At 45.2% G+C, this 11,897-nt stretch overlaps 2 protein-coding genes across 3 annotated transcripts; one reads left to right on the top strand and one right to left on the bottom strand.

Moving 5' to 3' along the window:
* Positions 1–2,249: 2,249 nt before the first annotated feature.
* On the bottom strand, positions 2,250–6,881 carry LOC125552618 (protein CLT2, chloroplastic). The gene is made up of 10 exons (XM_048716229.2): positions 6,459–6,881; positions 6,106–6,251; positions 5,791–5,828; positions 5,313–5,428; positions 4,244–4,343; positions 4,131–4,166; positions 3,954–4,004; positions 3,631–3,757; positions 3,145–3,270; positions 2,250–2,850 (listed from the first exon to the last, which is right to left on the bottom strand). The coding sequence occupies exons 1-10, from the start codon at positions 6,824–6,826 to the stop codon at positions 2,693–2,695; spliced, it is 1,266 nt and encodes a 421-aa protein (XP_048572186.1). The 5' UTR covers positions 6,827–6,881; the 3' UTR covers positions 2,250–2,692.
* On the top strand, positions 6,825–11,822 carry LOC125552617 (Methyltransferase MT-A70 family protein). Of its 2 annotated transcripts, none has more exons than XM_048716228.2 (10): positions 6,825–7,322; positions 7,695–7,908; positions 8,017–8,147; positions 8,263–8,296; positions 8,418–8,493; positions 9,166–9,343; positions 9,471–9,554; positions 9,670–9,769; positions 11,067–11,231; positions 11,422–11,822. In XM_048716228.2, the coding sequence occupies exons 1-9, from the start codon at positions 6,825–6,827 to the stop codon at positions 11,204–11,206; spliced, it is 1,455 nt and encodes a 484-aa protein (XP_048572185.2). In that variant the 3' UTR covers positions 11,207–11,231; positions 11,422–11,822. The 2 variants fall into 2 exon arrangements, with proteins under 2 accessions (XP_048572185.2, XP_048572184.2); XM_048716227.2 differs by having other exon boundaries at positions 9,471–9,557.
* Positions 11,823–11,897: the final 75 nt, after the last annotated feature.

Below are 11,897 nucleotides of genomic sequence, written 5' to 3'. Positions count from 1 at the left end.
ACAATAAAAAAATTATAGATACGTTGGAGATGTATCATACCAATCTGAGGTTTTGGGACAAAGATTGAATACAAGAGATGAACTAAGGTTTGAGATGAGATGGTGCTGGTGAAGATGTTGATGAAGATTAGTCCTGCCACGATGAGAGGATCGTTGGTGATGTCGATGGCTTCGATTTCCCCCTCCCGGAGGGAAGTTTGCACGGCGGGATCACTCCACCAGAGGGCAGAAGTGCTCCTGCCAAGATTCCGCCTCGAGACGGCGGCGCTTCGTCCTGAGAGTTTTCTTCTGGGTTTCTTCTGGGCAAATGGCTTCATATAGTAGAAGATGAGCACCGGAGGCCTACCGGGGGCACAAGCTCAGTGGGCGCGCCCCCTGGTGGTCCCCCTTCCAGTATTTCTTCTGCCAATATTTTTTACTCTATAAATTTTTCAGGTCATTTGGAGTTGTGCAGAATAATTATATCTGGTGTAGCCTTTTCCGGTCCAGAATTCCAGTTGTCGGCAATCCCCCTCTTCATGTGAAACTTGCAAAATAAGAGATAAAAGACATAAGAATAGTATCACAAAGTGAAATAAAAGACCCAAAATATAATTAATAAAGTAGAAAAACATGATGCAAAATGGACGTATCAACATAATGAGCATGAAGAATTAAGCTTAGCAAAAGTTTGAGAACTACATAACTTGTTCAATAAGATCAATTTAAGAACGAGAGTTGCAGACTTAACACCCGACCATATATAAAACTCACGAAGACTAAACCACATTATTCTCTCCCTTTGTCATCAATGACCAAAAATGTTGAAGTGGGCAACGAAGCGTTCCCATAAGCTGTTGGCGAAGAAGTTGATGCAACTACAACTTCGTCTTCAGGTTGGAGTAGTGGAGCAGTGGGATCAATAGTAGAATCCGGGCGACGCTCAGTCGTCAGGTTAGGCAATGTCGCAATACGACTATTGTCGACGAGGAGCACAATGTCTTCAAATGAACTATATGTAGAATAGAAGAGAGGCGGAGTGGCACGACCTTCCAGAAGAGTTCCGAAGATAGGTCATCGGGGAATGTAATCGGACTCTGGCCGGAGTGGCTATCATCAGGGAGTGTACCCGGACTCTGACCGGAGTGGCTATCGTCGGAGACTATACCCAGACTCTATTCGGGTTCTTCAAAGACATGTCACTCCAAGGGATGTTGCCTTCAACCTTCAAGGGGGAACTTCCCGCCTTCTAGAAGAGCTTCGATTCCCGGTCTTCTCAGTTGAGCGACCTCCAAGCAATGCAAGTGTCTCCTCTTTAGTTTTTGCTTTTCTATGTAATTTTTTTAGTGGTCCTTAGTTTTTGATCTTTTCTTGCAGGGCTTCGCTGGCTACGTTTCCCGGGCTCCACAACCTGAAGTCAGGCAGCTTAGCAATATCTTTGCCATTTGACAAAGACTGACTCCGGCTCCTGTGTCGAGCAAGGCACCAGGGCACAGAGGGAGAGCTTGCCGCAAATCAACGACGAATTCCAGGCTCCTGAAGAAGAGAATCTGGCCTAGGACATAGGTGTCGATGGGTTCGATCTGCCCAACTGAATTGGTGATGAAGTTCATCGCCCCAAAAGCAAAGATCTATCCAGGAGCGAAAAGCGACGCATTTGATGTTGGATCCCATCTGCATTTCCGTTATGACTAGCATGACCCGTGCCTAACGCACAACTATCGGTGTCAAATCCGGCAGATCCCTCGATAGAGTGCGGCGACTAGCCGGAAAGCCCAGAGTGAAAGCATGAAGCAGTTTACCCAAGTTTGGGCTCTCACTCTGGAGGTAAAAACCTACTCCTCCTCATGTATATCAGGGTGTACTTAACTTGTATTTTTCTTCCGGAAGGGTGCGCATGTGTATAAGAACCCTCAAAAAGGTAAAAAAAAAATGAACAGGAATGTTTATGGCAAATTATGTTGTTGTGAGGGTGGCAATTTCCCTTAGCAAGCACAGCAAATCCTGGCAAAAAGTTCAACATGACAAAGATTTACCATGCTTGCTAAAAGAAATTGTCATCTTCGCGACAACATAATTTGCCATCATGGTCATTCAATTTGCCATTCTAAAAGAACTGACATTGATTTGCAGCGAAATTCAAAAAGAAAGATGTGTATACGAACTACAGACGCAAGTAAAAATTCTAGTATTGGAGAGCCGTCTTGTCAAATTTTTCTATATGAACATTTTCCGTCAGTACTTGGACAGAGATAAATGGACAAGACAAGTAGACAACCCCATGTGTTTTGCGCTTGATGGCGATGTGCATGGTATACTAAGCAATTTCGTTTGGTAATACATCGACGCACAAGTAGAAACAACCTTTACATTGAAATATGGCTTATGAATCAAAAAAATAAAAACTGTAGATGATTTGCAACCACACGAACACCGAACTTCTGATATTTCCAAGCGCTCTCTTTGACAGAAAGACTGAAGCTAGTTGCTGGAGTCGCTAAAGTGGAGTGGGTGGCACCGGGAGTTCATTATAGGTTAGAATTTATTAGACCCTGCCTGTGCGAAAAGATTTCTCTCAGGTTGCGGAGCTCACACCCTTCAGAAGTTCTGTACAAACATGTGCTGCAGACCGCAGTTGAAAATGCACGGTCTTGTATTGTATCAAGGTGCATCAAAAGCTTGCTGCCATCCTTGTGAGTGATTTTGGTTTTGATCACTCTGTCTTCACTTGATCAGCTGAGTTCTGAGGAAGGTTGTATAGGAGCAACCCAAGCACCAAGACAGCAGCGCCGACCAAAAAGGATGTGCTTAAACTTGTTCCTCCAGGCATGTATGGAAGAGGAAGTGACAGAACGTATATCGAAAGAGGTACTGCAGCGGAAGAAGAAATCAGAAAGTAAAAAATGAATAGGACTGACCACATAGAAGAATCATGTCTAATTGTGTATTTGCACGCACGTGCCATGCGCTAGGTACTTATCAGGGCATATGTGCTAGCACAATACTACGAAATGATTTGCATGCCAAACAAAATGTTTCAATTTTCAAACAGCTTTATCCTGGTACTTTTAACTAAACTACAAAAACCTGTGCCTTGTAGTTATAAGTATGAACCATCATAGTGCTTCTTAAACTATTCAGAGGGAGTGTGTTTTGTTACTGAACCTGCTAGTGTTGCTGTTAGCGAAGCAACCAGTGCTGTAGACATCTTCACCAGATTTAGCACAGAAATGTTGAAGGCCATGTTCATAGTTATGAAGAGCAGTGGTAGCAAAGGGGCTCCAGGACAATCTGAAAACTCAAAACATCAGCACATGATTACGGTATCTTTAGGGAAAATTTCGAATGGCAGCCTCTCAGATTGACGTATAGCTTTTACTAATCAGTGGTCAAGGCATCAAGGTGACAAACAAGGGCCCTTCAACATAATGAACTGCTATATATAGCGACTGTTGTGTTTGTGTATGCCATTCATAACCGAACAATTTGTCCAAGTAAATGAGAAAAGTACGATACTTATTAGTGGAAAGATTCTAGGGAAGGTTTTTTCTCCATCCAACAACAGATTTGAAGTAATACATGGTATACGGAGTACAAGCAATGCTCAACTATTTAGCATCTGAAGATACTACGATTATGGGTAATACTCACCGTTCAGATTACCACCACCAACATTCAGAAAGCATGCAGCACCACGGTTTACATATGCAGGGAGCTCAGTCAATGGAATGCCTTTCAAATTAGAGAGAAACGGCAGGAGTAGCAAAACAAAAAGAGCCTGCATAGTTCAACATAGCAGATTTGGAGTGCACAAATAGGAGAAAAGCCAATGGATTGAGTGACTAAGGATACAACCATGAGAAAACTCCATAGCATCGTAAGATACCAAACAAGACGGTCTGAGTAGCATTTCTCTTTTCACTAGTGGCTATTAAACCTACAATGTTTTAAAATAGAGATGACTTTAAGCTTACCTGGAATCCTGACCCAAAAGAGTTGACCACAAATATGTCAGGCCGCTTTCCCTGTGTAAAAACAAAGAGAACTAAGGCCGTCATGCTTTCAACTCAGAAATAGCTTAAAATAAGAAGAAAAAATAGGTACAGCGAATATTCACATTAATTATTTCCTGAAATATTTTTATTACGAACCTCAAGGCGTTTTGCACCATCAATGAAAACAAATTCCTGCCACGGTAATAACAAGATTTAGAGTTGGGATAACTGAAAGTTTCATCAGGGGTACACCAGCAAGTCCACTCAACCTTGATTATAGATGCACCAGCCTGACATGCAGATGAAGCCATCAAAACTGCTGGCCAAAAAAACTTGACATCAGACAGAGATGAACCACCGTTTGCTCCACTGCATTCATAAAGTAAAAGCATGGCCAGGAAATACTCAAAATCCAATCAACACATAAATTGCAAGTATTCCACAATCATCATATTAGCAACATTATAACCATGTACTACCCTATCAGCGTAAAGCCATGGCCATTTCTCAGTCCGCACTTTTTTTTCCGAACTTTTGGTTCATTATTTGTGCATTTTGTCTCGACCACTAACTGTACATCTGAAAGGTTGATCAGATGAGGACACAAGGCTACCAAACCACCCAAGAGGCAAGCCATATATAGGTGATCACACCACAAAAAGCTCCTTTGAGTATTATTCCAATTATAATAAGGTTTTATGGTTATCAGAAGTATCTGGTACATGAGCCTAAAGCAGTGAGCCTTGCTACAGAAAGACACATCTACCCCACTTGCCTTGGATGACTGACTACAATGTATGCTTAAGTAATCAATAGAAGGGGTTAATCAAGTGCAAGTGCTAGTACTCAGCCACAGCACCTTCACATACAGATAAGAGGGTGTTAGCTGCATGTCACTGAAAAATTACATGTTAGAAAACTGCCAGAAAATGTCCTAGCCTTATGCCCTTGATTTTACCGAGAAGTTGGAATGCAGAAAGAAATACTATAATTTTGTATGAGTTGATTGGGTTTGTGCTAATAACTTTCCAAAACAAATTCTAGTCATATTGCGTTCTTTTAGTGGATGGAACCTAAAATATGTCACATAACAATCTTATTTTGTCAGCATTCTACAATATACCATTCCAGTGCATGAAGGTGCTCCAATAAATAGTTAGCAGCTGATAATTCCACCTTATCAGAAGCTTACACGAACATGTCCAATACACAATGCCAATGAATATGTGATGCCCGATATAACAGACAGTTGGAAACAAATCAGTTCAAATTATGAGAATAGTGATGTGAAGTACATAAATTAGTCGTCCAAACAAGGCTAGATGTTCCAATTCATACCTTACTACTGATAGAATTACTCCAGTTGTAACAAGCAAGCATCCAAGAATTTGGTTTGCCCTATATTTCCTTCCCAAAACGATGACTGATAAAATAAGCTGCCATACCAGAAAAGACTGCAAAACAACAGCAAGTGTGTTAAGAGTACCGAGTCTGCACAAAATCACCGAAAGGAAGTACTAATCTTTATGCACAGCTATTAAACCTGGCACTGCAGGTAACAAGATTATCAAAGTAGTACGTGTTGAAAGGACTGAGATATGTAACAGAAGAACAACCTTAAGAGGGATGATAAGAAAATTGGAATAATAAACGAATCCAGGATATTACAAAGATGGGGTATATATGGCACCAAGTTAATACAGGATTGGATGTAAGCAGTACAATAGAATGTTCCTACTTGGCAAAGGATATTAAATACTCAGAAGTCAACATGTGGAGAATTTTAGGCCTGTCAGGCGAAATAAAAACATAGTACCTGAGACAGCACTGGAATAGATGGCCCAGGCAACATAGCTGTGAGCATCGGCAAAATGCAAATACAGAACTCATTTTAGTTACGATCTGAATTGTGAAGAAACCATGGTTCAAGTAATGTATTACCTCCGTCCCAAATTAGTTGTCTTAGATTTGTCTAGATATGAATATATCTAACACTAAAACATGTCTAGATACATCCGTATCTGAACAAATCTGAGTCAACTAATTAGGAATGGAGGGAGTAGCTGTTAAAAAGTGCATTTGAAATACTTAATTCTGAAAGTAAAGTACAAATATCACTGTCAGTAATCACCTGCAGCAGCCATGCCTGAAGCAACACCCATCGCTTCTAGCAGTCCAATTAACATGAAGCGTGATTTTGGAAGCGCTAGCATTTCTTTAGTGACAATACCAGCCTGATATCTTACAAAGAGAATTGAGAAGTAGACTACAACATACCTGCAGAAATTAGCAAGTACACGAGGAGCACTTAGAAAATCGGTTTGTGCATTGACTTCACAGAAATCAGTGTAACAAAAAGGATGCGCAAAAAGAAGTTACACATGCATTATATTATTATTACTCTTATATATAAATAGCATGTAGCACTAAGTGTGAAATTTTGCTGGAATTGAGCTTAGATGTCCATGGAAGCATCAAATTTACCCAAACGTGAGAACTTGCGCGAGGAAGAAGGGGTAATTCTTCATGGGCACGAGCGCAAGCTTGTACAGCACCCGGTTCATCACCGCGAGCGCCACGGTGGCCGCCGCCGCCGCGGTGATCCCCGTGCCAGCGCCACTCTCAGCGTCGCTTCCTCCCCCTGAAACCCCAACCGCCGCGGCCGCCCGCGCGCACCGCGTCTCGACGGGCAGCCGCCCGCCACCGCCGCCACGGGCGGTGCCGAGGGCCACGCGGAGCGGCGGAGGCAGGTGGGCGGCGCGGAGGGGGGCCGGGACCCGCCGGCAGCCGTGGCGGAGGAGAGGCGGCGGCGGGCAGGGGAGGGGGGCGGAGAGGAGCAGCGAAATTGGCATGGCGGTCGCGGTGGGGTTTGAAGATTTCGCGGGGGGTTGGTTGGTTGCTTCGCTCCGTTTATTTTGTGGACGGCGACACTGCCAGAGTGCCAGTTCGCAGGCCGCTGGTTTCTCTGGCCAGTGGGACCCACGGGCTAACCTGCTGGGATTAAACCCCTACCCTGCGGCCGACGCTCCCTCCCGACCCAAACCCCCTCGCCGCGGCGGCGCCTCTCCGATGGACGCCTCCGACGAGCTCCGGTCGCTGGAGGCCACGGGGATCTACAGCCTCGCAGGCTCTCCCGCCGCCTTCGTCGACCCGGTGCGCCTCCTCGGCGAATCCTACCGGCGCTTCCGCCTCGTCCCGTCGGCGTACTACTCCCGAAGCTTCGGCCCGTCGCGGCAGGGAGGCGAAGGGACGGCGCCGTCTCCCGACCGGAAGAAGCGCAAGCGGAAGCGCCAGCCGAAGCCCCGGGAACTCAACGCCGTGGAGCGGATCGCAGAAGCGCGGCACCAGGTGACGATCTGACACATTGGTTTACATTTGTGTTTTCTCATTTACTGATGTTTTACTTTTTCTTTTGCGGGGGTACTGATGTTTTACTTCTTCTAATAGTAGTATATTCCAATGAAAAGGCTTGTGCTCATCAGTAACAAGAACGTTAGTAAACTAGAAACAGTTTAATACGTCATCAGCAAACAAGAAATTTGGGATTGCCATTTTTTAGGATTTTTAGAGAGTATTATGTTATTAACATCTGGTGTCTTGTTAGGTGTTCGTGAAACGGTCATAATCTGCCTATACCAATTGGTAGAGAAATGTACTGAATAGTGTTCTACAGGTATTTTGATGTAATGTTTGGATCTCTTATGGTGTTCCATTTGCTAGGAAGCAAGGCCTTTGCTAATTAGGGCCCATAATTCACTCCTCGAGACGAAAGATCTACTGGAATTCCTTCCGGGGATGATCAAGGGAGATGAATGCCTGCCAAATGTTGAAACTAGTTCTGAGAACAATTTTGTTGAGCTTGGGGCCTCATGGCGAGCACCTTTCTACGAGATGACTATCTGCTTTCAGAAGCCTCTTGGTCAGGTCAAGGCAGGTATAATCAAACCAAAAATTGTACGAGTACTTCTTGATGACCATGTTTACAGAATTATAGGTATGTATGATGCATAAGTGCATAAAGTCCTTCTCTACCATGTTTTAGGTACCTGCAATGTCCAAAAGAGATCCAGTCCATTATTTAATAGGATAGTCAGTGTTGAAGAAAACGATGAGGCAGAAGGAGAATTTCAGAGTAGACTTTATATTTTACCAAAAGGAAGTTGCTTCATGATGGTGAGTTAATCATTCTTTAGTGCAGGTGTCTCACCTAATTTCATCTAAGTGAACAGTCCATCTTTAATTTTTATTTTATCTTTTTGGCATGATGCTGATGATACATAAACTGAAGACTGACTTCACACATGTTCGTGATCTCATTCCTGGTATGTGAATGTAGCATACAAATGTTTTAATATGTTGTATTGATCCTGCTGTGCTTGTTAAGGTTGTATTGGCAGATGTGCTTAATTCGTTTATTTTGTGGATGATGTCCTCTGTCTCCAGATAATCCTAATATAGGGTACAACCTTATAGTTATTGACCCACCTTGGGAGAATGGATGTGTTCGCCAGAAAGAAGCGTAAGCTAACTCTTTCTTTCTTCTTCTTCTGCCAAGCAAGCAAAACTTTAGATTGTCCGGGCTTATTGATGGCTGACTTTCCTGTATTTCTCTTTTTTGTTTATTTGTGACGTGTCTTATTAGACTACACTGGATTGTTAACTTTGGATTAACTAGTTAAACTCTGGATTGCTATGCTTGAATGTTAGCACAGCTATCTGATATCTGACCTTTTTTTTCGAAAAGAGGGTTTGCCCCGGCCTCTGCATCAGAAAGATGCATACGGCCATATTATTGATAAGCAAAAGGTTACAACAGCTATCTGATATCTGACCTAAATGCATGTTTCTTTTCGCAGTATTCCTATATATTGCATTTTTAATTACAGCTTTTCTTATTTCTTGAAGCCTTCTTTTATATGTATATTTTGTGGTGTCCTATTATTTACGGATGTTTATGATTCACTGACCATGAACCATGTGTGCTGATATCATGTTCTCCTGTAATAAAACCCGATTTGGGGATATGCTTGTTGGTAGTTTCATGGAAACTAAATATTCTCGGACTAAAACGGATCCATCTTCTATTCTTCTCTATTGTTGTCATCTTTTTAATGTAATAATCCCATTTGTGCATGGCCAGCTAGGCATTTTTATGAATTGCAGTTCATTTTTTCAACAATGTATGCCCTAGGTATCCTACACTTCCCAATAGAAATTTGTTGTATCTTCCAGTTCAAGAACTTGCACATCCAGCTGGAGCTCTTCTGGTTTTGTGGATTACAAATCGGGAGAAACTGCGAAGATTTGTTGAGGAAGAATTGCTTCCATCTTGGGGGGTCAAAGACCCCACGGAGTTTTATTGGCTGAAGGTTTGCGGCTAATATCCATGTGCAACCTTTTATCTTTTATAACAATGATTTAATTGACACATTAGTAATTTTACAATGGTGTCATTATTTTTGTGCAATGCGGTCCTGAAATCTCAACAAATCACAGGTGAAGTCGGATGGTTCACTGATTGGCGATCTAGACTTGTTCCATCACAGGCCTTATGAGTGTCTCCTTCTTGGCTACATCAACGTTGTGAGTTCTTTCCTCTAGATTATTTGCCTTTTTTTTCTGGAATTCAACGTTTGATCTGGACTGTGTACCCTGAAATTGATATATTCTGGTCTCCTGGCTTTCTTCCTGGCAGAATAGAGAAGCTGAGTCAGGATCGAAGTTTAAGGTTCTACAAGGCAGCCAAGTAATTATGAGTGTTCCGGGTGCACACTCAAGGAAACCTCCTCTTCAGAGTATCCTTGCCTGTGATTTGTCACATTATGTCCTGTTTATCTTTTAGTTAATCATCTGCAATGAAGCATCTGTCCTGTCGAGCGGCTAGCGAGGGGCTCCCGCGACCCGCGCTAGGGTTCCTCCCCGCCGCTGCCCCCCTGCCCTCCTCCCCGTCTCGGCCCCCCTCCTCCTTCATCTTCCTTCGCCGCCTCCGGCGTGCCCGGGTGGCGCCGGCGGCGGCGGACGTCCCTTCCCGGTGCGCCTGGAGGGGGAGTCGGGGCTCCCTCCTGCCTGGCGGTGGTGCTGCTCGGCTGGCGGCGGTGAGGCCCGGCGGGAGTTTTGCGGGCCTCGGGTTCCCTCGACGCGGCGGCGTGGCCGTTGGCTGCGGGGCGGCGCGGTGGGCGGCTGGCCGGCGGCGCCCGCTCGGCCCAGATCTGGGCCCTTTTGGGCCCCATCTGGGCTGGGGCGGGCTTGCGGTCCGGGGTGCGACGGCGTGGCTCTTTGGTGGTGAGACAAGGGGGCCGTGGCTGCGGTGGAGGTGGCTCCGGTGGCCGGTGTGCTGCAGCGTGGCTACAGGGACTGTCCGGACCCATTGGGGTCCGGCCGGGCCGGTGGTGGCCTGGCAAGTCTCGGTGGAGGTTGTTCCCTCCTGTCGGCTGCGTTGCGGTTGCCTTCGAGCCTGGTGTCTTCTCATCCTACCTCCAGGTCTCGTGTTGGTGGCCTAAGTGAAACGGTGAAAATGGTGTGGTATCCGTGGTGGCACAGGCTGGTGGGCGGCATGTTGGGCGGTGCGCTTCCGATTGTCTGAGGTGGCGGTGGTGGTTTCGGGGCGGGAGAAATCTCTGGCGGCTCGTTCGCCACCGGCGCGGCTGCGCCCATGGGCCTTGCGGGACCCTCCTGAGGGGCGTTGGTGATACCCCCTTCCCCACTGCCATCCGCGTATCGGGGGAAACCCTAGGACTTGTCCGGGCAGCAGCGGCGTTGTCGTCGCATTTCTTCATGAAGATGTTGCTTGGTATGCGAGGCTTCAGAGTGCTTGGCGGGCGGTGGTTCTTCTCCGGTGGGTGCAGCGGGTGTCGGTCATCTTTGCTTAGTTGAGCTGCCGGCGTCGGCATTTGTTTCTTCTTGTTTCTTTCTCTTCTTTTTCTTTTGGGCTTGTTTGTACTGCGGCCCCAGCAAGCTGGTTGTATCGGTTGAACGTTGCTTTATAATCTAAAGCGGGGGGAAACCCTTTTTCGCATCTGTCCTGTCGTAAATGCAATGCGGCTCTTTTTATAGTGGCAGTATGATTTATGGCCAATCCTTAACCTGCAAAAGAAATTCTTTCAGAATATATTCCTGGTCCGAAGCCTCCAAGGTGCATAGAGCTTTTTGCAAGAGAATTGGGTTCCGGATGGACCTCGTGGGGAAACGAGCCGCTCCATTTCCAGGATTCAATGTACTTTTCAAAGAAGTAAATTGATACTACTAGACAAGAGCATGGTATGCACAGTTGAACAATTGCTGTATCGATGTAATGCTTTTGTCTTGTAGCATTATGTCTCGTGTGTTTTCTGTAAATAGCTAATTTCTTTCGGTTCTCTTATAATTCCCAGTCATGCCTCGCATTTTACACTGCTGTGTTTAGACTCTTATTACTAACTGACCGTATCATGCCTTGTTGCTTCTTCAGGTGGTGATGAACACCTGCGGCTGGATTTCGCATAGCGCTACACTGCATTTTGGACACTGGTTACCACTTACCACTAGTAGCTACGTAGTTGGTACGGAATGGCAAGTTGGCAACTAACGAGGTGCAGTTTTGTCAAAAGTTGGTAGGTTCGATTTGAACTAGTCTCTAAGCTTGACTGAAGGACGATCCACATTACAGTGCCGTTCCCCACAGAACTGTATCCCGCTGCTGCTTCTGTTCCCTGCTGCAGTGATCAAAAGTTGCCACCAAAACTTGAATTGTGCTCAAGGTCTTAGTGACTGGTCTGTCGATCTAACATGAACCCTGGTCCATTCTTGAAGGGAACATTTGGATGTAGATTGTTCATCCTCTTGGAGCAAAACGATTCCCTGGTGCTGAAAGATACTGGTGCTTGTGCCCGCATCCTTGTGTTGTGTGTACACTCTTCTCCGTTTCCTTGTACAGAATGCGTATTC

The sequence above is a fragment of the Triticum urartu genome, chromosome 4A (genome assembly GCF_056163025.1).
Source record: "Triticum urartu cultivar PI428250 chromosome 4A, HENAU_Tu73, whole genome shotgun sequence".
Classification (NCBI taxonomy): domain Eukaryota; kingdom Viridiplantae; phylum Streptophyta; class Magnoliopsida; order Poales; family Poaceae; genus Triticum; species Triticum urartu.
This window is presented reverse-complemented; position numbering and strand designations above follow the sequence as displayed.